The sequence below is a fragment of the Fusarium venenatum genome (assembly GCF_020744135.1).
Source record: "Fusarium venenatum strain MPI-CAGE-CH-0201 chromosome Unknown EDB82scaffold_1, whole genome shotgun sequence".
NCBI classification, from domain to species: Eukaryota; Fungi; Ascomycota; class Sordariomycetes; order Hypocreales; family Nectriaceae; genus Fusarium; species Fusarium venenatum.
The window spans coordinates 9,087,841-9,113,333 of record NW_027072129.1 but is presented as its reverse complement, the minus strand read 5'-3'; the positions used below and the strand labels follow the sequence as shown (position 1 = coordinate 9,113,333).

Here is a 25,493-nt window from a genome sequence, read left to right as displayed (position 1 = left end):
TGATCCGATTGATATCCCGGCGCATAGCGGTTGAAAATTAGCGTTAAAAGTAAAGTCATTTTGATGGAAAAAAGCGTTCTCAGGCATGCATATGACGAAGGAGAGAAAACTTGTAGATAATCAATAATGACTTTCATGAACACCTTTGAGATATGAATGAATGTGAATCTGTGATCATTTGTTTCTGTAATGACTCAATGGTTTGAGTAAAGTTGTATGCTTCACTTATGCGCGAGTTGCAAGTTGCTAGAGCTGGGCAACCTATCAGAACAAGATCAGACTATGCTTTTCACTAGGCGGAAACTTCTATGCATTTGTCTATCGAAGCAAGGGGTTATTATCGATACCAGATAAACTATTTAGAATATTTACCTCATTGATGTCGCTTCCATCCATGCATTGAGTGTGGCATGAAGCTTAATTGTGGCGTTTAGATAGACTTCGGTGGCTGGCTTGAAGAGTCACGTGGTATGAAACTCGGATCAACCAAGCCCCGTGGCAAAGACGGCCTCCTGCGACGTAACCGCGCCGAAGCGTGCCTTGCTTGCTCCTTGAATAAGCTCCAAATCAACGATTATACAGCTTTGGTGCTAGACGGCATCATGGCTCCCAAACCCGACACTCCGTTCCGCTCTGCGGACATGAGCATGGTCCAACTCTATGTTTCCAATGAAATCGGTCGCGAAGTTGTTACTGCGCTCGGAGAGCTTGGCCTCTGTCAGTTCCGCGATGTAGGCAAACCATTCATCAACCATCGCATCATCAACACAAGCTAATCCATCAATTCTTTACTACAGCTCAATGAGAATGTCAGCGCCTTTCAGCGTACATTCACTCAGGAGATTCGACGCCTCGATAATGTTGAGCGACAACTGCGTACGTCATCCATCGGGATCCACCAAAACAAATGAGTCTAACACATCGCAGGATACTTTTACGCTCAGATGGACAAGATTGGTATCCCGCTCCGGAAGCTGGACCTCGACGTCGAAAGACTTGCATCCCCATCAACTTCCGAGATCGACGAGCTTGCCGAGCGAAGTCAGAAGTTGGAGCAGCGTGTTTCCGCCCTTAACGAGAGTTACGAGACTTTGAAGAAGCGCGAGGGCGACCTGACCGAGTGGCGATGGGTTCTCCGCGAGGCCGGCAGCTTCTTTGACCGCGCTCATGGAAATGTCGAGGAGATTCGCGCTTCTACTGACAACGACGATGCTCCCCTGCTGTCCGACATCGAGCAGAACCAGAGTGGCGCCGATGCCGATCGCTCCTTCTCCGGCATGAACATTGGATTTGTTGCTGGAGTCATTGCTAGAGACAGGGTTGCTTCTTTTGAGCGCATCCTCTGGCGAACTCTGCGCGGTAACCTTTACATGAACCAGTCTGAGATTCCCGAGCCCTTGATTGACCCTACCAACAACGAGGCCATCAACAAGAACGTTTTCGTCATCTTTGCTCACGGTAAGGAGATTCTCAACAAGATCCGTAAGATCTCTGAGTCTATGGGCGCGGATGTTTACAACGTCGATGAGAACAGCGACCTCCGACGTGACCAGATTCACGAGGTCAACAATCGTCTCGAGGATGTCCAGAACGTTCTCCAGAACACCCAGGCTACTCTTCAGGCAGAGCTCAACCAGATCTCCCAGTCGCTCTCAGCCTGGATGGTTCTTGTCGCCAAGGAGAAGGCAGTGTATAATGCACTCAACAACTTCTCCTACGACAGCGCTCGACGTACTCTCATCGCCGAGGCTTGGGTTCCGACCAACGATCTTCCCCGTATCAGGACGACACTCCAGGAAGTTACTAACAGAGCTGGCCTCTCCGTCCCTTCCATTATCAACAAGATCCAGACCAACAAGACGCCACCGACTTACCTCAAGACAAACAAGTTTACTGAGGGTTTCCAGACCATCGTCAACGCTTACGGTACCGCCACTTACCAGGAAGTTAACCCGGCCATGCCCGTCTTTGTTACCTTCCCTTTCTTGTTTGCTGTCATGTTTGGTGATTTTGGCCACGCCATTATCATGCTTTCAGCCGCTCTCGCTATGATTTACTGGGAGAAGTCACTCAAGAAGGTCAGCTTCGAGCTCTTTGCCATGATCTTCTATGGCCGTTACATTGCCCTCGTCATGGCTGTCTTTTCTATCTTTACCGGTCTTGTCTACAACGATGTCTTCTCCATGTCCATGACTCTCTTCCCCAGCGCGTGGGAGTTCAAGAAGCCTGAACATTACACCAACAACACTTCTATTGTTGCCACTTTGAACGAAGACGGTTATCGATACCCCTTCGGTCTTGATTATGCTTGGCACGGTAGTGAGAACGACCTTCTCTTCAGCAACAGTTTGAAGATGAAGATGAGTATCATTCTGGGTTGGGCCCACATGACTTACTCTCTCTGCTTCTCGTACATCAACGCTCGCCACTTCAAGAAGCCTATCGATATCTGGGGTAACTTCATCCCTGGTATGATTTTCTTTCAGTCTATTTTCGGCTATCTTGTTCTCTGCATCATTTACAAGTGGTCTGTTGATTGGATAGGTATCCAACGTCAGCCTCCTGGTCTGCTCAATATGCTCATCTACATGTTCCTTCAGCCTGGAACTATCCCCGATGGCCAAGAGCTCTACTCCGGACAAGGTTTTGTCCAGGTTGTTCTCTTGCTTCTGGCGTTCGCTCAGGTCCCCGTTCTTCTCTTCCTCAAGCCTTTCTACCTTCGTTGGGAGAACAACCGCGCACGCGCCAAGGGTTACCGTAGTATAGGTGAAACTTCCCGGGTTAGTGCTTTGGATGGTGACGACGACGAGCCCAACGGCCACGGTAACAGCTTCGACGAGGATGGTGAGGGAGTTGCTATGATCTCTCAAAACATTGACGAGGAGCACGAGGAGTTTGAGTTTAGTGAAGTCATGATCCACCAGGTCATCCACACTATTGGTAAGTTATTTATTCACAATTGATGTTTCTATGCTGACAAATTTCCAGAATTCTGTCTCAACTGTGTCTCCCACACTGCTTCCTACCTCCGTCTCTGGGCCCTGTCCCTTGCTCATCAGCAACTCAGCATAGTACTCTGGTCCATGACTCTCGGTCCTGCCCTTAAGGCACCTGGCGTTATGGGTGTCATTATGATCGTTGTTTGCTTCACCATGTGGTTCTTCCTGAGTAAGTTGTATTCAATTCGAGAGACACCTGACGCTCGTGCTAACTTTGTCCAGCCATTACTATTCTCGTCTGTATGGAGGGTACCAGTGCCATGTTGCACTCCCTTCGTCTTGCTTGGGTCGAGTCGTTCTCCAAGTTTGCCGAGTTTGCGGGTTGGCCTTTTGCGCCTTTCTCGTTTGACACTCTGCTGGAAGAGTCGGAAGAGCTCAAGGACTACTTGGGTTAATTAGGGTAATTGGGAGGGTTGTTTATATCGCGGTGTCTGTTATAGCAGTAGACTTTGGTATTATTACTGTATCATTAAGTAGCATAGTGCACATTAGAAAGACTGGTTTTGCTGTGCTTATCTTGATTTAAAGACGTTATCTAACTACCATTTTGGTATTTGCCCATTCGTAGACAGGGGATTAAATCTGTACTGCATAACTTTACAATAACCAACCATCGTAACAGTGAAATCGCGCTTTAACCCCAGAGAGGTGCTGTCACCTCGATAGCCCTCTCTACAACAGCTCTCACTCGGTCAGCAAATACCTTATGGCTTGACTCGACCTCGAGATCCTCCAACCATACTGTGGCAGACATCTTGTCGACTTTGATCGATACTCCAGGAACTGGGATGCCAATCTTGTGCAATCGCTCAATTTCCTTTTGCTGTCTCTCCTGGAGTTGTGCGTCTTCGCCATCCTCCTCTACCTTCATGGCGTCTTCATCTTCGCCGTCCTTCTTGGGTTTGTCGTCTGCGCCTTCCAGCGTAGGCAGCTTAGGAATAGTAACAGGGGCGACATTGTCTTGGCCGAACTGGGCTTCGAGGAACCACAGGAGACGCTCGAGACGTTCCTCAGGGGTGGCGGAATGGTGAGGGTTCACTTCTGGGAGGTCGTGTGAGTGTGAGTGTTTCGCGGATGAGCGCTTGACCGCAGCGGGAGAGCTCTCGACAGAGAAAAGAACCGCCATGACGGAGTCGGCGATTCCATCGTTAAGCATGTTGCCCTCCCATTCAAGCTCAACTTCTCCGTTTGTTCGATATCGGACTGAAACACAACCCATGACCAGGTACGCTGCAACAAGGCTGCCAACCTCTTCATCCGCATCCTCTTGCTTCGCTTCGTCGCCATCCGTAATCATCTTATCAGCATGTCCATTATGTCCATTCTTTGCACGGCGCATTTCAGGAAGTTCCTCTATATTGCCAAAGGTACCCTCGAGAGCCCACCTGACAAGGTCAACACCCGCAGCACTGAGAGTAAGGCGCTGTTTGCAGGTGATAGTGGTAGTGTTGAGACCCGCGTATTCGCGGAGATCTTCGGGTGCCATGAGAGATAGCTTAAAATCATTTTGCACAAGCACACCAGTGACAAGAGGTGGCGTGGCGGTCTGATCAGGGTGAATGCTCTGAGGGGGCTGAATAGAGGCAAGCTTTCCTACGACCTTGGCCGTCTTGTCGGCTTTGAAGGGAATGCGTAGTTCCTCACAGTTACGGGGAGAGTAAACCTTGACTTTAGTGGTTTTGTTGGCGTTGAGTGATAGGAGCTTAGACTTGAGACGCATCATGTTGTGTTGCTCTCCATGGACAAGAATCTGATTGAGTTAGTTTGATGTTCATGTTAAGTCAAGATTAAAGGAGACTTACAACAACTGGTGCTTGAACCTCCTCGATAAATTCTCGGTTCTCGACGCCATCAACGTGAGCAGCGAACGAGTATTCCTGGACACTGCATCGTCGAGGAATAAGAACCTTCTCACCATCGCTGCCAGGCATACGCCGGGCACCGGCCATACTGCGAGACATGACGGCCTGGATTTGGTCAGGCTCCTGCATAATCTGCTTGGCCATAGTGCCTTCGACACTGTAACCAGTAATAATAACACCGTTCTTCTCGCTGGGCGCCCATCTTTCCAGTAGTTCACGGCTGACACCGTTCTGAAGCATACCGGGGCTAGCAAGCATAACACAACCGCCTACATCATCGAACCTGTCCAGGTTTTTGAGCGAACGGATGTACTTAAAATCCCATGGTCCGCCCTTGCCTGCACCATCACCAGATGCCTCGGCCTCGGCCATCCGCTCACGAAAGAGACGCTTAATATTGTCGTTCATGGCACCGACATATGTTTGGTAGATAAGCATACACTTCCTCGCAAGATTACTTGCGTAGTAGATAGGGTATTTCTGGAAGTCGGCATGCTTTCCCCAATACTCGTCGAGAATCAAAAGCAGCTCTTGGGCTCGTCCCAAAGCAAAGACTGGCATAAGCACTCGACCGCCTCTGTTGAGGATACTTGTGATTGATTTCATAAGGGCCTGTTCTCTTTCCAGACGAGGAACATGAGAGGCAATGCCATATGTAGACTCAGTGATGAGAACGTCAATTTTGACACCCTTGGGAACTTCTGCCGAGACAAGATGTCGATCTTGTTCGCGCGAGTAGTCACCTGTGAAGAAGATGTTGAGACCAGCAATCTCAATGAGAAACATGGCGGCACCGAGGACATGGCCGGCTGGGTAAGGGGTGATTCTGATGGAGGAGATGGTGTGAGTGGTGTGGTAGTCGATAGCCTCGATCTGAGGGAACGTGTTTAGATGGTCTTGCTCAGTGTAAACAGGCTGTGTGGTAGGATTGGATGAAGTGTTGCCAACTCGGACACTGTCCTGGATAAGCCATTTATAGATAGCCTTAGTGGGATGTGTCATGAAGACGCGGCCCCTGAAATTGGTCTTGGCGAGAACATATGGTAATGATGCCGCATGGTCAATATGGAAACTATGTCGGGTTAGCTGTAATTCTCAAGATGGCGTTTGGCTAACTATGAGTTTGGCGACTGGCGATTTCAGGACAGGACGGCATCACAAGGACGAATGGCAAGGGCGTAAGGAAAATGGGCAAAGACTGTATTGTATTGATATGGCATACAAAAAGCATAATCATGGATATAGACGTCACACACGCGCAATACTGGCCGTGACAATACAGAGTAGTGGTGTCCTGTACTGGACTGTCCGTTACATCGCATCACGAAATAACAAAACTTCGTTCCTCGCCCTGTCCAGCCTACGTATATCGTCGCGGGGGTGGAAAGAAGGGATCGCTTACTGGCTGATGAGGAGCACGTCGACAGTACTCAAATCAAAGTCGTCGTAGAAAGGCAACGCGGCGAGTCCATCATACGCAGGATGTTGACCGGCATCAAGCTAGCAATGGGTATTAGACCGGTTTGTGATAGACTGACTTATCGACCGCTTACCATGACTGTCTTTCCTTTGTACTGAATAATGTGGCATGACCTCCCGACTTCGTTTCCTCCTCCTAGGCAAAGAAACATAAGCTCATCCGACGGATCTACTGGTTCTTCGGCTGCAGCCGCGTTCATAGCTGCAGCTTTTCGTTTGGATGCCATTTCGAGGAGATGCCGAGCGGTAGCTCGATTCACATTCGGTGTTGGAAGCTTCTATATAGACAATCAGTAGAACGGCACTAAGCCACCGATAGCAATAACGTTATGATTCACAGACTGCGACAGTGATCACTAGCTGCAGCAATGTGAAGGTAGGTATGGATGAATGAATAGGCGGACAATAATGGCATAAACGCAGACGCGTTTGAACAATGAACGGATAAAAACCGGTCTTTTCTTTTTTTGGGGAGATAGCTATAGGTGTCAATAAAAAACAAACGCACACTATTAGGGAAAGTGCATATTAGTGGGTCTTAAGCGCACTTTTTCGCGTGGGTCTTATCATCGTTGAAAGCACTTTTTTGTCGCTGAATGATAAAGCTGGCTCCTTCCCCCATATTTCGAAAGAGGCTCTGCGCACGTGACGTTAAAACTACGCGACATCTGTTTTACAGGTGAAGCTCCCTCCTTCATAGCCACCCCCAGCCAATTATCATATTCACCCAACGACGCTATACAACGCCTCCATCTGAAAGCGCAACCCCAGCGCCTTCCAGTCACGAATTCCTCGTCTATTGATTGTTTTTACAGCTTCCCCGAGAGCCCCGTCGAGATTGAGCGCGTCGGATGGGAGGCGTCGCGATCGATTTGACAGGCTCATCCGCCTGCTGAGCTAACGCACTCACCAACACTTATCTTCCTTCTACCTTGGCACGACTTTCGACAACACAGTCACGACTAGGGAACTTCATCATGGCTCAACCACAACCACAGGCACAGCCTCAAACCCAGACGCAGGTTCAGGTGCCGCCTCGCGCCTTCTCTCCGCAACAGCACTCCCCATCGCCCGCCGCGTCGCAGTCGAGCTTTGCCCTCCCACCTCAGAAACGAGTTCGAACGGACGGTCCTTCTTCCCAACCCGAATCTCCTTATGCTACATCCCCATATGCTGCGAGCCCAGGCGCTACAGCAACGCCACCTGCTGCGACGGGATCTCCTGCCTTTGCGCAGAGCCCTGCTTTACCGCCGACGTATGCTACACCTTACATCAATGGGCACACGACGCCTGGCCTTAATCTTCCAGATGTGCGACCGAATTCGACGCCTCCAATTCAACAGCCTCAACAACCGCAGACACCTGTACCTCAATATACCAACGTAACGATGACACCTGTGCCTGCTCCAATCCCTGGTCAGTTGGCGGTTCCAACTCCTGGTCCAAGTGTTATGGGTCCCCCACAGAGGCCAGCTGAGCGACCGACCAAGGACTACGAATACGATGTGACAGATTCACTTGCTGGTACGGGCATTGATCTTCGAGCTGAGGAGCAATACATGAATGATCTTTACGCGACTGGTTTTGATGAAGCACGGACGGGATTCGCACACCAGCCGCCTGGGCCCAAGTCAACGTTTTACGGCGCAGGGCCAGCAAACCAACCTGCCCAATCCGTTCAAGACCAACAACAGGAACAGTTTGCTGCACAGCAAGCAGAGAGGGCTTGGTCAGAGTCATCAATGCGACTTGCACTCCAGCGAACACAGGAGATCAGTGAACCGTTTTTGCTGGTCGCCATGTTGCATCGGCGCGCGGACAAGATAGCACGAGAACACCATTTGGGGCTGAACCTGGATCTGAAGAATAACAGTCAGACTATGGGAAAGATGAGACTTCCGGAACAGTTTGCTGCACCAAAGGTGACCGTCAAAGTGACTCCGGGCCCGGATTCGACCATGGTTCACACGACAGGTTCATACATTCCGCACGATGCTTATCTGGTTGATCAGTTGGCATTAATGTCGATTGCTACAAAACAGCGACTTCGAGAGTTGGTGGAAGACGCGCATTTGGTAGCAACGAACCGACAAAAGACGTCTCACGGCGATATACCTGAAGAGTGGGTACCAGCTGCTGCCCCTATGAATGCCGAGCCTTTGGAGCCCATCGAGAAGCCAACGGACACAGTCAACGGCGTCGATGAGGCCACTATAGAAGGTGCGGATGGGGACAGCACGAATCCGTTAAAGCGTAAGTAGTACCAGGGCAATATCTTCAGTTTATACTCACAATCTACAGGCTCTAGCGATGCAGCTGGGTTGACAAACGGTGCGCCTCCCGTTAAGCTACCTAAAGTGTCATCTTATATGACAACCACGATGCGAGACCTCGCAAGACAGGAGCGTGATTGGGAAGAAGCACGACTTCGTAAACGACAAAAGCGCAAAGACGGAATACCAGACACTGGAAGCACAACTTCGCGTGCAGGCAGCGTGGCACCCGGTACTCCCGGTACCGCAGCTCCAGAAGCTCCCAAGAGCATGACAAAGAAGGAGATCAAAAAGAACCAGCAGATGAAAGCTGCCGAGATCGATAACCATCAGAGTCAGAACACTACCAGCAGCATCTTTGCCGGTTTTGGAGGCAAGGGTGGTCTCTTTGGCAAGAAGAAGACAGGCAAGACGTACGATTGGATGAACGTCGGACGCGGAGGCAGTGGAGCCAGTACACCAACCAGGAGCGCTCCGGGACTTGGAAAAGGGCCTGGAGGAGCGGGAGCGGCGCCGGCGCCAGCAAACATGGCCATGACCACTGAAGGACGCAACCGACTCGGCACGTGGAGAGAAGACAAAGAGAAGGGGCGCAATATCCAACTGCGCGATTGGGCTGCAGTACTAGAGAGGGACGGGCGAGAAGGCAAGGCACTCCAAAGAGCGTACCTGTACCTGGACGCGTCAAACCCCAAGTAATGAATGCTACAACTACGAAAACATGGCGACGTAATGGAAGACGGGAAGACCAAGAAGACAGAACCAGGGGAGAACGGATTGGTGACACTTAGCCAGGGCCAGGAGAGAGAGCTAGAGGAAGATACCCTGCGCGGCGTGCATCTCTTGTGATATTACTTAGCACGGCGTTTTATGTTTCTTCTTATTTTTTTGACCCAGCCAAAGGCATGACTTAGGGGAAAGACATTATTTGGGCACGCACTGCACAGCAGGAAACAAGACTATGAACTGATAGCATGAAGGGTGTGGAGGGGCCTCTTGGGGCAGAAGCAAATTCAACACTGGCGGTTACGATGCGTACCAAACGAAGGGAACACAAGTGCACCATGTGTTTCTCGAGGGCTGTGGTTCTGGCACGAGGCCATCACTACCTACCTAGTCAACTCGCTGAAGCCATGTGTTAACCAGAGGGGCAGCTTCTGGTCGGCAAAGGGGAAGAGAGAAAAGTCGAGGGAGAAATCAGAGATGACAAGAATTAAAACCCTTTGGACTTGAAGTTAGCTTCAATTCAACTCAAATTTAGAGTTTTTTTTTTTCCTGTGACGATCATTGATCTTAGTGAGAGTTGGTGATGAGGACATTCCTTCTCTTGAGTCAAGGGAGAAGAAAGTAAGGATAGAAAGTGCCTCTTCTATTTAGCCTTCCTTTGTGGTTGTTTACAGAGTCAATGACAAATGATTCCACTTGGAAGAAAAGTGGGACTGGAGCTTGCATCGTCGGTTTTCCCCTCCCTTATCAACAGTTAAATACCCGGACGATTCAGTCAATTGCTTGTTGAGTACGCAACTTTGATTTAATTGAAAACTCGGCAGGGTCCGAATCTACTGGTTGACACAAAGAAAACAGAGACAAAAACCAAAAACCTAGCCTAAATCACAGCTTCGAGACAACACATACACTCACACCTCTACTGTATAAGTAACGAACTTCCACTTTCAGTAACGTCAAGGGAGAACCATCGACTAATCTATCGTCCAGATCTCAACGCTCAAACCCGTTCAGGAGGATCCATAGTCTTGGCGATACAGCACTCATCAACATGGCAATTGCGGTTGGTTCCTTTCCTCTCTCTCTTTACAATTTTGGAAGGGGGTGTATCAGATCCCTCCCTTGCTTCCAAGCTGGTATGATATGTGCACTACCAAACATCCCAACTAATCCATTCGCGCTTGCAGGCAATCGGTCAGATCTGCTCAACGAAGTCGATCAAGGGTAATCTGGAACAATGTGTCAAACTGGTGGCGAGTGCAGCTCGGGGACAAGCAAAGGTGGGTGACTAAGTGACCGAGTGAGTCCTGTCAAATTTATGACTGGTCGTCTGCAAGTGTCTGGATCCGGAATAGAGGAATTTCTACATCCCTCGATCGAGATGGTTAAAAGGAGACTCATCAAAAATCAGAAAAGAGACACATGATCTAGATTTAAGGGGGTCAGTCAGCTGGATCAACCGTGAGACAACCACACTCTAGGAACTATGCTCGTAAAGAGGTTTGGAGACTCTAGTGTGGTCTAGTTTTTGGTTACCGCTTGTCTTACTATGTTCCCAAAACGGCGGTACTTCTCTTTAAGAGGTTTTGGTTCTTACTCACACGGTATACTTACACATTCTCTTTAGGTCTTGTTTCTCCCTGAGGCGGCTGACTACATCGGCTCCGATGGTAAGGAGTCACTCAAGCTCGCAGAGCCTCAATCGACGTCATCCTTTGTGAAAGGTCTTCAAGATGCAGCTCAAGAGTATCACGTTGCTGTCCACGTAGGAATCCACCATCGTGATGAGACTGATATTGGGCAAGAGAAGTCAAAGAGGATTCTGAACCGTACTATCTACATCCAAGAGGATGGTCAAATCGATGATACAGCAACTTATGACAAGCTTCACGCATTCGACTTTGGCAAGATGAAGGAGAGCGACACAGTCCAGCCAGGCACAACTCTCACGGCACCGTTCGACACGCCTGTGGGCCGCATTGGAAGCCTCATCTGCTTCGACTTGCGATTCCCAGAGGCACCCTTGGCACTCGCCCAGCCTGGCCCTCGCAGCGCGTGGAAGAACCGCCCAGCGCAGATACTGACGTACCCCAGCGCCTTTACCTGCCAAACGGGGCCAGTGCATTGGGAGACTCTTCTCAGAGCCAGAGCTATCGAGACACAGAGCTACGTCATCGCTTCAGGTCAAGTTGGAAAGCATAATGAGAAGAGATCGAGTTGGGGACAGAGCATGATCATTGATCCTTGGGGAAAGGTTGTGCTGAAGCTCAAGGGTGTGAAGGAGGAGGGAGGGAAATATGAGGGCACGCCAGAGGAGGGTGCTGTAGGGGACATCGGGTTCGTGAACATTGATCTTGAGTATTTGGAGAAGATTCGAAACGACAGCCCTCTTCAGAGGAGAACGTAAGTTGGCCATGGTACTCTGGTTGAAAGTGTTTGTATATGCTAACTGTGGATAGTGATGTTTATCCTGAGTTGACTTGCAGCAAGGCATAGACGGAAGGAATAGAATAGACATGCATTGATAGATATCGTGGCTTAAACAGAGCAGTATAAGTGTGGTCACTTCGCTTATAGAGTTATCTTTGAAGGCCCTTTTATGTTGGAGATCCTGTTACGGTTACATATCTCATCTTTTATATGTAGACCTGTCATAGGCTATTACCACTCTTGACAAGATATACCACATGCTATTGCCTTCCATGGCAGACCAAGTAACAATCAATTACGGTTCCTCGAATGGACTAGAGTGCAGTATCTTTCTAGTTATTGGTAAGAACCCTTTGAACTCTGTTAATCGTAGCATCGTTTTAGCAACGTCTACCATAGCTTAATCTGATTCCAAGCTCAAAACCTTGATACAGTACATGGTATGTAAAACTACCGGTGATCGAGATCTCATACAATTAGTTCGGGCCTGATTACGAGAACTTGCCGTGTTTGCTTGCCATGTCTTACAATTGATCACCTCCTGAGGCTCAAACACAAACACCAATGCAAACATGTAAAACCATGACCCCGTCCCCAACCCAACTTACAATCAACGATTGTCCATCCTCACGTAGTCGCCGATGAGATGGATCCTCGCGGAATTCTATACCCAGCTTCCGCTCTTAGAGAGATTGTCCTTACTCGCCCCATTATCTCCTTAGGACCGACAGTTCGGTACCAGATTTTCTCCCAGGAAGAGAGGGGGGGGGGATGTTACAAGTCAAGTCCCGGGTGGCTGGGACGCCTTGAATGCACATGGGTTCCGGTTCTCCCGAAAGACTTGACCTTTCCACCTTGAACCCTGTGAACTGGAACCGGAACTTGAAAAGTCGAGCCTCGCTATAGGCGAGTGGACTGGGGGAGACTTTTTGTTAAGCACAGACAGGCTGAAAGAACCGCCGAGTTACAAAATGGTTTAGAGTTCTTCTCTTCTCGCTTGAGGAACTTGATGGAAAAGGGTCCCGTTGCCGAGATGAAGTCGAAGATCTGTTCAAGTCCCGTTCCCATCGGCTTCTGGGGATGCAGTACCGTTTACCATAGCCGTTGCCTCGGTTCTGGATCCCTGGAAGAAAAGAAGAAGACTTTTTTTCTGCTCTGTGCTTTGCATGTGCGTATACCGGCCTGTGCTCCCCCTTTGCTTCCATGTGTTGTTCTTTTTCTTCTTTTTCTTCCGCTTTCTCCACTGGGCTAGGAATGAGTTTCCAAACTCCCCGGATGGAGATATTCCTCATGTCCCGGCCGTTGGTGTTGTTTTGTTTAGCGTTGCAACGTTGTAGGCCTGGCTTTTCCCTTTCTCTCCCATGTTTGCCATGCATGTTACCGAGTCGTTGGGTACGGTAATAGTAAGTAGGGGAGAAAAAGATTTTTTCCATTTTCCTTCAGCCTCGTCTCGAAACAGGTACGTTGTGATGTGTTGGTTTCAAAGGCATTTCGGGTCGTGCTTCCGCAGACGATGATACATAATGGGTTATAGGCTAAAATGATGGTATAGCAGACATTGGATATACACGAGGTATGCAGAGTAGTTCCATACGGGTGGGTGGGAGGCGACTTGCATTATTACAAGTTTGATTATGATGTCTTTTTTTGTTCAAAATGACATGCATCTTGAAACCTGCTCTTGTGTATTAGTTTTTGCGGAATAATTACGTGTTTGATATCTGTAGTTTCTCTCAACTCATTATGATCCTTTATCGTATTAGTGAACCTTGTTTTTATGTTTTTTTTTTTCTTTCTTTCTTCTTTGCTTCTTCTTCTCCCTTTTGTTCTTCCCGTCGCCCTGAACCTTGAATATTGCATTGCAGCAATGCAGCCTTGCGTTTGCGGTACTTGAGTTGTAGAGGAGTGGTGGTGGTGGAGTAGCACTGACAATGACAGAGGGAAACAAACCTAGACAAGACAAGACAAGATTTGCTTTGACAGTATCCACTTGATTGATACCATGAACCATCATCATCGCCATGGCATGTCAGGTACCGTTTACACTATGCACACGCCCTGTATCATCCCTGATGTAGGTGGTGATATACCCATGTCCTTGTCCATGTCCATGCAAGATTCCCGTCTCGCCTGTATGATTAATTAATTCCTTCCCTTTTATTTTCTTTTCTTTTCTTTTCTTTCCTTCATGTTCTTCTGGCATCTTTTCACCCCTCCCCTACCCTACCTTGCTTCCTGTCTTCCTTCCGCGTTCTCGCCCAACTGCACCTGCCTGAAGAACTTCCATCAACTCCACTGCGGCGCCTCGTCTGCCCCAATTCCCAACGCTTCGGTCCCGGGAGTCAGGCTGCATTAGCCCGGCGTCGCACGATTCTCAATGTGGTCAAGACTCTGCTGAAAGTACTGTGTTGTACCTGAGGTACGTACCGGTACCTTCTTCAGACTTTCCATTACCCTTACCCAGGGTTGCCTTCCGTCTGGACTTTGTCTGATCTTGCCTTACCTTGGACCTGGGAAAAGAAGAACTGGTAAATCGGAAGGCCTGCCCGTTGCCGTTCCTTTGTTCCTGCAGCTTGCAGCTGCACCCCAGTCTCCATTTTCCGTTCCTCCTTCCCCGTCCCCGTCCCGTCGCCGCGTCCCAAAGCAGGAAGCTGTCAATGTCATCTTGCATTAGCCGATATTCTAATTCCCCATCAGATATTAACAATTTATTTATTTATTTTAACAAGGTTTAAAACTGAGGAAGCAATTGACTAAATTTTCCCGCCGAGAGAAAGAGGAAGGAAGAAAGAAAGAAAGAACCAAGGCGACCAGTAATATTTTGCTTTTGTTGTCGTTCCAAAAATGATTGCTTTTTCATGTCTCATCTTCTCTTTTCTTTTTACAGAGACGGCTCAGCCAATGTCTTTCTTGACTCTTGTCTCTTTATCCAAAAACGAGTTTGCGCTTTGTTGTCCAATAGATAAACACGATTTGTTTCTTTTCTCAGTAACGCCTCATGCATCCACTTTATGCAAGATACCGTAATTAGGTAGTATGACTTGCAAAAAAGGCTACGCACATGTCTACAACATGTTGTTGTTTAGTTGCTGTTTTGTTTTGTTTGCCTGTGTTTGTCTGGATCATGATGAATAAAGGCTTTGTTCTCTCTTTTCATCTTTGCTTCTTTCTGGCGCGTATTCTAGCACCTTGATTGTTTTCTCTTTTTTCCTTTTCTCCCTTTGGATGAGATCTGATATCAGATTGCAAACTGTTTTTTTTTTTTTCGTTTTTGTTTTTGTCGCCAGTCGCAAACAGGGTCCCAAGTTGGAGATGGATGTACACGGAGCAGATCCACGTATGATGCGCAAACTGTCGATCCGATATGTCATAATGCTGGAGTCGCATCCTCTTGCTTTTTCTGTTCCTCTCTGGGAGTTACTTGTTTTGACCACTTGTTGCGACTCGTGTTAATGCCCGGCCTATTAATTGTCTTTTGTATCTGTACCGAGACAAGACTGTGAAACGGACGGCTCATGACTGGATACGGAACGCTGAGCCTCGGCTGGTTTTGTCTACTCGTGTCACCGAGCACAACGTTTGACTCTCTGGTAGACAGTAAAGATGTGCCTAATTAAGGGTTATACCCGTAAAATGGCAGCTGTGGCATGTTGATGAGGCCAAGGTTAGCCCACTATTTCATCTGAACCTCCTGCGTGTCATGTCTCCCTGCCGGTTGCCGCTTTACACTCTATCTACTGCCCAGTTACAGATAGATGGCTCAGATCAAGCGCCATGGTTCTGTTCTATTCTGTTCTATCAATGATGTCCTCGTTTTCGTGTCCCCCGGAATCCTCAACCCAGTTAGCCGTAGAGCAAACGTTCAAATGCTTGTTGCCAGGCCCTATGAAACGCGCCCTCAAAACTCAACCGCCAGCCATCAACTCTTTTCTTGCCCCTAATCAGTCGATAGTCTTGTTTTCTCCATCCATTATCTCATCCCAACGAACCTTGAGTGTTGTATTTATTATTCTGCTTTGGCCTTTACTCTTGACTTTAAGCTTTTTTCTTTTCTTTTTATCATATCGGAAACTGTACCCGCGGGTAGAGTCGTCGTCATTGCTGTATCACCATGTGTATATTGTGCCGCAACCACAATGCCGGCCCCTGAAAGCCCAAAAGTCAATTACTTTAGTAGTAGGCCACCACAAACTTACAATATCGTACTGTATCATCCAAGCGTCGCACACCCAATTCATCGACCACCAAAAGGTCGTACCTTGTTTTAGTGCAAAGGTATTTGATTTGTGTATTTATTTTTGGGTTTATGGAAACATTATAGCTCAGCTTTACAGAGTTGCATACGCACGCACTGACTCGTCTTGCCCGTAAACAATTCATGCTTGACCCCTTGCATTGCTGTCATAATTTCACATTCAGGTATAACAGATTGCGGTTTGACTTTGTGGTCATTCGTTATTGCAGCCCAATCTATTTTAATTATATGTGTCATCCCAAGTTTATTAGGTAGGACATTAGACCATCTCGATGCAGCAGGTACTAGTCAAGTTAGATCTATTAACCCAACAACGCTCTACCTTGTTGCGCAACGCTCAATGACATTTTATTACACTTTTTAATCGTCATTCGCATGGACAAGGGAACCCAACATAGCAAACCTCAACCTGTTTGTCTTTGCTTAGATTTGCTAGAGTAAATAGTCTTGTTTTCTCATGCCCTCTCTGTCTACCAGTGACAGCCCAGTCCATTCTTTCGTATTAGTCTAGTTGGGCCATCGACAACTCCCTTGATTCGCAGTAAACATTCCAACCTCTTCCATTCCAACTAAATTGCAGTCTGTGCCTACGCATACAGCGAGTAACTGCCCAGATATCTTTTGTATGCGCGCGTTACCCCAACTAATCTTATGTACTGTAACATACTCTATTGTCACTGTCCTGTTTTCTGTTTCCTCCATGGCCTCGGATTCTTCTCCCCGGTTCTTCATCACCCGCTCGTCACACAAACTACGGCTCCAAGCATAGCAAACAAACCTTCTCGTCCAAGTAATTCACATCCAGACTTATCTCACCTCCCGTTTAAGTTTCCTTAAAAGGCAAACACGGCGAGTAAAAAGATTAGAACCTGAAAATAGACCCTTGCCATGCATCCATCCATTTACTCAGTCAAGTCACTTGTGGCATTGTAGTAGTCAAAGATAATTATTGAATAATGTTCTATTATTTGTATTTCTTCTGGTGTCCCAGATTATTCGTTTCCTTGCGCTGTGTAGCTAAATGTCTTGCGTTTAATAAAATACTATACAGTCGAGATACTTAAAGGGGGGAGACGCGCAGTAGGGGGTATCTTCTATCAATCCTGAGTCCAGCCCAAGTGCTCCACAACACGGCTAGAGCATCGACTCGCTTCCAACTCTCCCCCCTTCCTCGATCCTCATCCAATAGTTGTGTTGTACACCAATCGAGTCCAGAAATAGTACAAGGGAATGTCGCAAGAAATCCCATCACTGTTGGTCCTCCCGCGAGGGAGCTCAGACCAAAACAGCCATCTCCATAACCAATAGTAATAAAAGGAAAAGAAAAAAGAAACGAGCGACGGGGTAGCCGAGAAAACAAAAAGATCAAAAAGCAAAACCCCCAAAGTCTATATGCGATTGCAGAAATCAAACATCTTTTCCCATCCGGTCCCAGTTTTTTTGTATTCCATCCCAAAACCCTTGCGTAAAAATAAACTCCAAAAATGTGTCTTCGTGGTATTCGATCTTCTTGGCTCGGTCGTCAGGCACTCCATGTCGGTTTGTCTCTGCTCGGTTTCGGTCGCCCAATTCGATGTCAGCCCCCCTCGCCAACCCTTGTCGCGGAGGAGACGATCTGAGACAGACCCATCCCAGTCAGATCTGCATTCCGATTCAGAACGCCCTTGACGTGAGTGGTGCTGAAACTCAGAGTTGGTTTTCGAAGGAGACGCTGTGGGGGCGGCCGGCAAAAGACGCTGTAGTGAAGACGAGGCCAGAAAGAAAGGAAAAGCACATAGAAAGAAAGAAAAAGCAAACCCAGTTTTGTTTCCGTCTATGTTCAAACGCCGCGTACTGAACCCAATGTAGAGATGTAACAATTTCGCGTCGCCACGAATGTTGGATGTGAAATAAAGAAAATTGACACTCAGTCATAACAATGAGTGAAATCGTTCCCAAGAAGAAAAATGTTTCCCTTGAAATTCTCGCTTGCTGCTGGGAAGCAAGTGATGGCTCTGAGCCGTTGTGTATATGGTTTTCGACAGGAATGTCTATTAAAAAGTGTATCCGGAAAGCATTATAGCCAGGAGTGATTTAGCTCCTTGGCTGTCTTGAAATGATTAAATAGTGTCGTAATTGATGAAAAGTCGCTTCAAGTCGAAAAGAAGAAAGGCGGAAAAGGGTGAAGCGCGCGTCTCAAAGATGAGCGCAGTGTCATGTCGTCGCCGGACAGGCCTAACCGCCAGCGTGGCCCGGCTTTTGGCGTGGTCGTCAGTCGCATTAGGTTGGGAAACATGTAGAGTTTATCCAACATTTCAAGCGAAAAGACTCTTATGAAGGTCTAGGGCGGGGAGGGGGCTTGGGGACACCGGTTGTGTCGTAGGCTCCTCGGCCCATGTTGGAAGGGGTTGATGATCCTTCAATCATTGTGAATGTTGTTGTCTGTGGCGAAGATTGGAAAAGAATGGATTGTTGCTGTGTTGTTGGTCAGTCGATGTTGCAAGGAAACATGCGATATATGAATGAAAAGACAACCAGAAGAATCAAATACGCAAGAGTCTTTCTCGGCAACTCAGTAGAGTAAAAACCAAGAGAGGCACCAGCGCGAGATTGGATTCCAATGAAGTGATTGTGGTTAAGCGACTTTGACTTACAAGGAATCTTCTTCGTGGTGCGACGAAGAATGCAGAACGTATTGAGCGAATGTCGGTGCGGATTGGCTGAAAGATTGAAGCGGCAGAGAACAGAGAGGCGAGAAGACAGCCGAATGGTGTTCAAGATGTGAGCGTTACCAATATAATTGGAGCGTGTTTCGGAGGTGTAAAGGAGTGGTGGTGAGTGGGAGTATGTTGCGAGAGACGTCGACACCAGAAGGTTGAAATAGGCAACACGAGCGAGAGATGATGTCGCAGGCGTGTAGTAGAGTATTATACAATAAATAGGTAAAGGTAGTCGAGGGACAGATGCGTCTCTTGAATAGTGAGTGGGAAAGGGGAGAGTTATGCTTTTTGAGCGACAACCCAAATGAGGTAGGATCCAAGGGGAAACCTTTTTATTTGGTTTGGGGTGACTTGAACTTCTGTCAAGCGTCCTTGCAAGGGGGATAGGATGGACGGGTCGTTGCCGTAATACGGTACTAGTAGCCTGGCCAGCTACTTTCTCAGCTCGTAGTTGAGTTCAGTTCCGTTCAGGCACAAGGCACAAGGCACAAGGCACAGGTACGCTGCAGAGTAGTAGGTAGAGTAGCAGGGTGGCGCCGGTCGGATGGTCGAATGAAGTGTGGGTCAAACAAACGGGGCTCGATTATTACGAGGGTGTGGGACTTGTTCTGTCTGTTGTTCTGTTCTGTTCTTTGCTGGGATAGATAGATTTGGCTAGCCTGGAGGCTTGCTTGAAAAAGGTCAAGGTAACCTGATGAATGAGGTAAGGCGAAAGGTTGCTAGCTTCGGTGTCTAGTCTTTTCTGTCCGAGTCGTCGATATCGTTCGCTTGAGGTGCGTGTGTATGTGTAAGTGATTCACTAAAAGAGGACAGAAGAGCCAAGTAATCAGAGGTGGGCGGCTGAGGGTATTTGAAAGAGAATGTGTTCCAGAGGGAGACGTGAGATGATGTTCTTGTCCGAGGGAGGAAGGGGAAGCAAGTCGCTTTTGTACAGACAACTTCCGTACAAGGGAACAAAACTTTGGGAAAACCTCAACGAGAATCAATGGCAAGGCAATGCAAGGCTTGCAGGGCCAGACAAGGGCAAGGGGGGTGCCCTCTCTCTCTCAGAGTCACTGGATGTGCCGTCCGGCCTGTCAATCAATGTCAGTGCCAATGTCAATCATACATTATTACCTTACCTGAGTATCAACCTCATCAAAATTGCTGCGAAATTTCCCCAAGGGGGTCCACGGTCAGGGGTGGGAGGGGCGTCTCGGGGGGTGACAAAAAAAATAGTGAGCCACCAAAGCAAAAAGAAAGACCAAGAAAAGGAGAGACGACGCCAGTACATGGCTGGACCATGTTTCATGGCCTTCCTCCCAGGGACTATGCATGTCTCCACGAGGGATCCGTTCGTGGCTGATGGGGATCAAAGAATGAGCTCGGGCTTCTAAAAATTCAGGGCGCGCTTCTCTCAACCTTCCATTCTCTCGCTTGTCGCCTGTGGGCATTGACACGCCATGGGTTAATAGTAGTCGTCTCCCGGCCAGGTCATGACTCCCAGATGAGCGCTGATCCGAAGGTCACAGTACTGTACCCCAAGTACTCGCAGTACCTTTGCTTGACTCTCGTCTCGCCTCTTTCTGCGACACCCAGGCCACCGGGTCGCAGGGATAAGAAGCCGCTGGGATCTGCTACTGCTGCAAGGCGTGTAATGTCTCCGGGAGGTTGGAAATTCGCAACCTGACCATTACATCCCTCTCCAACTGTTTTTTTTGTCTTACACACCCCATCGTCCACGCAGCGCACCCCAGATCCGCTTTGTTCATCCCTTGGTGCCTCCTGTTGCAGGAAACAGTGCTCTTCTCTTTTCCTGTAACTGGCCACGTTCTGACGTTGACAGCCCGTCAGAGCCCGTTTAGATCTTAGACCACAAAAGCGTGTGAGATAATTGTTCTTTGCCATTCCCAGCAAACCTTCTTTCTCCAACGTTTGTGACTAGTTCAACAGGTAATGACCATGACCACAAACCTTCTGAAGTGAACAGGCGTTCCAGGGAGCCTCCTGGCGTCCCATAGTGGGCCTAGGACTGGCCGAGCCCAATGCTCAGCCAAACCAGCCCGCGACGTCAGGTTTATGAGGGTCCAAACGGTACTTAGCGCCGTGTCGTTGCACTGTACAGTACAATCGTGCTGATTCATGGAGTATGCTCTCCATCCGGGTACGAGCGTCCATTCCGTCTTTCTTCTGGCACTGTGACTTGTTCACAAGGGTCTGCTGTACCGTTCTATCGATCCACCGCATCAGGCCGTTTGTTCATCAAACGCTTGATTTCCTTTCTCCAACTGGCCTCTTTCTCGTTTTCTATGCCTGCTCATTTGTGCGGCAGGGTCAGGTTCTCTCGCCTTATGCCCAGGGGCACGTATCCATTGGGATTTGGTTTGTAAAGTTTAATCCTATACCAAATTGCATGTAGCATCGCGATCCCTCCGCTTATATCGCCTTGCTAATTATATAGCACATACCCAACGTCCATGCTTCGTGGAATGTTGAAAGAATGTTCTTCGGCCTCCACACACCTGACGTCTCATCTCGTTGCAGGATGAAATCACCCCAGGTCAGAGCGCGGCAAGCATAACATAGCGCACCACTTTGTTCAGTAGCACCTAAAGGAAGGCATGTCGCACCTGTATCATCCTGTGATAGCGCATGATTTCTCGATTGGAAGGGTCATGTGGTGCTCTGTCGCTCCATCGTGACATGTCAATGCCTCAAAAACAATGACGTTTTACTGTTCTTCCTTCATCAATCATGGCTTAAAATAGACAAGATGACTAGTCTAGTCATTTGTAGTCTCTCCGCTGTCTTTCAAGCTTGCTTTCGGGTAGATCCGATACTTCAACGAAACCTAAAGGAAGACTTCAACCGCGAAAGATAAATATAGTCAGTCATGTAGTTCATCGAGGCACTGCACGAAACCATATTTTAGAACTCATAGAGTTGTTCTCTCGTCTTCATTTCCGATTGTGAGCAATAGCCGAGATAGCTAAGGCTTTACTGCATAACACATCCTCACCTAAATATCTGCTCGCCCACAATAGTCTACCTGTCATCCACGATTAGCTATTGTTTGCTCTGTATTGGTACCGCAAATCATCTAATTCTGGAATGGTGGGTTTCACATAGACCGGCAGATAAAACCATCCTCCGCCACATAGCATATGGGCGATTTCAATATCATGTTGGTTTCATTTGTGAGGATATCAATGACCCAAGCTTCTTTAAGTTCCGAACCTAGATGCGGTTATTAGAGGAGCGGCGAACGGAGTCAACAAAGGGCATCGTTGCAGAAGTAGTCCACGTCTCCCCATATCACATATGCGGCATGGAAGTTCTTCGGCCGAACCGTGCTGATGCGTCTCTTGTCGGGACTATGCAGCCCCGCTTATGATGCTGAATCCCAAGGACACGGAACCGCTGAACCATCACCTGTCCGATCTCAAGTGAATTTATTGACTTGTAGGCTATGCACGGTGACTCCCGGTGTGAAACATATGGCACCTATCGATTATAGGTTGCCCGGCCCCGTTGCTGTTCTGATGATTACCATGAACGAGTTTCTTTTTAGTATCGAGCACCCTTAACAATTGCGGTATCTGTATCGACACGGATAGTTGAAGTTACTTGTTGAGTATCAATGTGTTAAAACTGTTTCACATTCAGCTATTGCTAATTGAGACGTCGTAAAGTCAGTGACTGACAGGAAAGCATGGCGTTACAAGAAGCCCCATCCCTGTGTACCTTATGCAACGGAAGTATTGCCGGCCTCGCCTAATACTGGGCCAACGTCTCTTAGAGTGGTAGGTAGAGATATGCCACATCACCATAATTCGCCGAGATGGTGTTCTCAATGTTTTTCAAGCCCATTGCTACCGTTGTGCAACAAACAATGCTGAGGGGATTTGAGCCGCTCAAGTCGCCCTTCATGAGCTGCCGACTGGGGTTTAATACTTTTGTTTGTTTGTTTGTTTGTCTGTTTCCTGTTACGTTTGCAAGAGGCTTGCGAATGTCCAAGTCCCGATCGATCGCGGCAATGATGTACTGGGTTGAAGCCAAAGTGGACCGATGGGGCTGCGTAGAAGGCTTCCAGAAGCCTGCCAAATTTCTTGGCTCAATGCACACGGTACTTCCTGACCGTGCCAACATGGAAATATCAATGTCGAAGCACTGTATATGCAAGTTAATACTTAAGCGCCATGTGTGTGGTCTTTCTCATGGTACCTGAACAGCTGCGTCTTCCACCTGAGCTCCACTATAGCCAGTCAGTCAGTCCAATGTGGGAGTGTGCATCTTGTGGGGATAATTCATGGATTTTGGGATGAACTGCCAACAAACTCCCGGTCCGCATGTTCAGGGGTAGATCGCTGCACACATCCACGTTAGTGTGGCCAGTGCACACGTTGTGGCGTTTTACGTAGACGGTAGTGCCGCAAAGAAGCCCCAGGCCTTTCGGCGTTCCTGCATTAGTCAATTTCTAAACGCCATTCGTATTTGAAACAGGGGTCGGGGTCGTTCGTTCCAACCTTCATCCACTTCTACATAAGTGACATCCACCCACCGTAAGGGTCCCTTTTGGAGCCAATACCAGTCGATCGGTTTGGAAAACGCCTGGAGTTTCAAATGCCAGATACGATCGCGATGCTCTTGCGTGTCATGTGATGCCCATTGAAGCATTGGTCGCCAAGGATGGCAAGTCTGAAAACGGTTCGATATATGGTAGGAAGCCAACACTGGTCCTTGGGCTTCTATCATTCGTGTCTCAACCGGGCCAAGCCCATGGATAATCGTGTCGTAGAAAATGTACCTTTCCTTTCCAAACAACTCCCTTCGTCGGGCCTTTTCACTCATTCTGGCCTCCAGCATGTAGCTGGCTTCTTTGCTTTGTCTTCTTTTGCTTAACCCACACTACCACAGAAGCATCCTGGCGTTAAACCCTGTATTTGGATCATGAAGAGAGACACGTATGTAAGTCCATTGCTAGAGGCGACGGCGCGATCCTGGGCCTGGGCCACCGAGAATCGTGCTATTGATATGCTTTATCACACTATCACCACTGGCTTGTTAAGCAGGGGAATTGCTTGCAGATCAGGCTGACATGTTCAGACCAGTCAGTCAAGCCAGTGACATTTCGTTCCTGAGCTAGCCTGGCTAGTCGCGGACGACATATTATTCGTATGTCTATGTGTTGCGGCTCTTTGTACGTACCACGAGCCATGAGAAGATGAGATGAAGACCCTTCTTGGCACCATGTCCAGTGGGGTTGGTATCAAAGTCCACCTATCGGATTAGCAGCATACTGAGTTGGGACCAGACGCCAAACGACATGGGCATTTTCTTCTGTACTTCTTTCTGGAAGCCTCAGCGAACAGTGTTGTAGATCAGATGCGAGCGCGTGAGAGAGCCGTGTCAAGAACTAGGACGTCATAATTGACTGGCATATATTAACACTGGCTTGGCATATTCAACGCATTGCCTCTTTGTCCGGTGACTCTTCAGCTAACAGTCAGGGCTGTTATTAGAATGCCAATCTCTGCCAGTGTGACCTGATCTTATGGTAGCTGTTTCCCAGCCTCCCAGATGTTTTCCCTGTACTTTCTGCCAATTTGAGTTGTGTCGTTGAGATTGTACGTACAACGTAATATTGTTGTCGCCGGGGAACCGCTTCCGCAATTAAGGCGTCCGTGCCGGAACCGCCTCGTAATTTCAGAAAATTTGTCCCAAAGACCATGCTCCATGGTTCATGGGCATGAACCATTTGTGTGGGGCCAGAGAGGCCTCTCCCTAAGCCAGCAGGACCGGGTAGGTAACCTTCTGGAAGGACGATCCGTGGATGTGTTTGTTCTAGAGCGTATGTCGTTGAGTCCGGATATGTTCCCCGGACGATAGGACAAGAAGCCACGAGTCAAGCTTCAAATACGTTGGGACCGTCTGCCGTGTCCCCGGTTGATCGTTATCGAGATTGTGTATCTCGTGCCCAACCTCCAAGGCTTTTGGAATTATGTATGGGTACGTCCATGATCTACGCTATCCAGTAATTAACCACGAGTCGTGAGTCTAGCCACTGTCTAAGGATAGTCAGAGAGCCTCAGGAAGCTGACTCGTTCAAACTAACCCCTAAGAACCTTACTCGTTGAGACGCTACCTCAGTCCGGGGAAGCAACCCAAGACAACGCCACACTATCACCCGACGGTCTTTTCAGCCGCTGGATGTGGTGATAATGGGTAAATAGGAAAAAAGCATGGCTCAGTGTAAGTTGACAGACGGGTTGCGTCCAAACTAGTTCTGATACGATGGCTGACAGAAATATTTTGCCAGTAACATGGCCTAAGAGTGCGCTGATATTTTTGTCTTGTCTCCTTCAACTGGGTAGTTGGTTATCGTAATTCGAGCAGTGAGTACGTAGAAGAGGTGATCAGATGATTCTAATTGATCTTGGGGATTCAGTACCGTCGGAAGGTTTTCAAAGCTTATAAATTTGTTAGGAAGGCACGTAAATCCTGCTGCCGATGTAATAAGTCGTGAAGAGAAAGGCACTTCAGGCGTGACAAACGATCCAACCATGCCCATATTTACGGTACAGGGTAATCTGGTATGTGGAGATTCATATGTACGTTTTCGACTTTGTCTTCTCTCAGTTTTGTTATTGAAGCGTTAAGTATGTTTATAATACGTTAATGCTGGCAGTTTGTTGATGGTTTATGCCGTTTCTTTTGTCTGCGGTGCAAATAGCTCTCCATATATCATCAGTTGCAGGAAGTATCTCAAATTGGTTTCATGTGCATCGAAT

At 48.1% G+C, this 25,493-nt stretch overlaps 5 protein-coding genes across 5 annotated transcripts; 3 read left to right on the top strand and 2 right to left on the bottom strand.

The window, feature by feature from the left end:
- Nucleotides 1-470: 470 nt before the first annotated feature.
- Nucleotides 471-3,522, top strand: EDB82DRAFT_491229 (V-type ATPase, V0 complex, 116kDa subunit family; the record flags this gene model as incomplete). The annotated part of the gene is made up of 5 exons (XM_025725311.2): nucleotides 471-731; nucleotides 798-876; nucleotides 928-2,940; nucleotides 2,989-3,168; nucleotides 3,222-3,522. The coding sequence occupies 5 exons, from the start codon at nucleotides 471-473 to the stop codon at nucleotides 3,392-3,394; spliced, it is 2,706 nt and encodes a 901-aa protein (XP_025588236.1). The 3' UTR covers nucleotides 3,395-3,522.
- On the bottom strand, nucleotides 3,523-6,813 carry EDB82DRAFT_491225 (Endoribonuclease YSH1). Its single transcript, XM_025725322.2, has 4 exons — nucleotides 6,415-6,813; nucleotides 6,264-6,361; nucleotides 4,802-5,933; nucleotides 3,523-4,749 (listed from the first exon to the last, which is right to left on the bottom strand). Exons 1-4 carry the CDS (start codon nucleotides 6,565-6,567, stop codon nucleotides 3,634-3,636), a joined length of 2,499 nt encoding a protein of 832 aa, XP_025588237.1. The 5' UTR covers nucleotides 6,568-6,813; the 3' UTR covers nucleotides 3,523-3,633.
- Nucleotides 6,814-7,317: 504 nt separating this feature from the next.
- On the top strand, nucleotides 7,318-9,312 carry EDB82DRAFT_543946 (uncharacterized protein; the record flags this gene model as incomplete). The annotated part of the gene is made up of 2 exons (XM_025725334.1): nucleotides 7,318-8,593; nucleotides 8,642-9,312. 2 exons carry the CDS (start codon nucleotides 7,318-7,320, stop codon nucleotides 9,310-9,312), a joined length of 1,947 nt encoding a protein of 648 aa, XP_025588238.1.
- A 772-nt stretch (nucleotides 9,313-10,084) lies between these two features.
- EDB82DRAFT_491219 (carbon-nitrogen hydrolase) lies at nucleotides 10,085-12,128 on the top strand. Its single transcript, XM_025725345.2, has 5 exons — nucleotides 10,085-10,269; nucleotides 10,330-10,402; nucleotides 10,527-10,619; nucleotides 10,967-11,742; nucleotides 11,799-12,128. The coding sequence occupies exons 2-5, from the start codon at nucleotides 10,391-10,393 to the stop codon at nucleotides 11,833-11,835; spliced, it is 918 nt and encodes a 305-aa protein (XP_025588239.1). The 5' UTR covers nucleotides 10,085-10,269; nucleotides 10,330-10,390; the 3' UTR covers nucleotides 11,836-12,128.
- Nucleotides 12,129-22,097: 9,969 nt separating this feature from the next.
- Nucleotides 22,098-23,553, bottom strand: EDB82DRAFT_572590 (uncharacterized protein; the record flags this gene model as incomplete). Its single annotated transcript, XM_065609926.1, has 3 exons — nucleotides 22,098-22,872; nucleotides 22,927-22,957; nucleotides 23,264-23,553. 3 exons carry the CDS (start codon nucleotides 23,551-23,553, stop codon nucleotides 22,498-22,500), a joined length of 696 nt encoding a protein of 231 aa, XP_065465875.1. The 3' UTR covers nucleotides 22,098-22,497.
- Between the last annotated feature and the right edge of the window lie 1,940 nt (nucleotides 23,554-25,493).

What these genes read in the sequence shown, in the direction of transcription:
- EDB82DRAFT_491225 (XM_025725322.2), bottom strand. Translation starts at nt 6,567, where the DNA reads ATGGCATCCAAACGAAAAGCTGCAGCTATGAACGCGGCTGCAGCCGAA. An exon ending in ACAAAGGAAAGACAGTCATG is followed by an intron (nt 6,362 to 6,414) that starts GTAAGCGGTCGA and finishes ACCCATTGCTAG; the next exon opens with CTTGATGCCGGTCAACATCC. An exon ending in AGGTTCAAGCACCAGTTGTT is followed by an intron (nt 4,750 to 4,801) that starts GTAAGTCTCCTT and finishes TAACTCAATCAG; the next exon opens with ATTCTTGTCCATGGAGAGCA.
- EDB82DRAFT_491219 (XM_025725345.2), top strand. An exon ending in CAGCTCGGGGACAAGCAAAG is followed by an intron (nt 10,620 to 10,966) that starts GTGGGTGACTAA and finishes CATTCTCTTTAG; the next exon opens with GTCTTGTTTCTCCCTGAGGC. An exon ending in AGCCCTCTTCAGAGGAGAAC is followed by an intron (nt 11,743 to 11,798) that starts GTAAGTTGGCCA and finishes AACTGTGGATAG; the next exon opens with TGATGTTTATCCTGAGTTGA.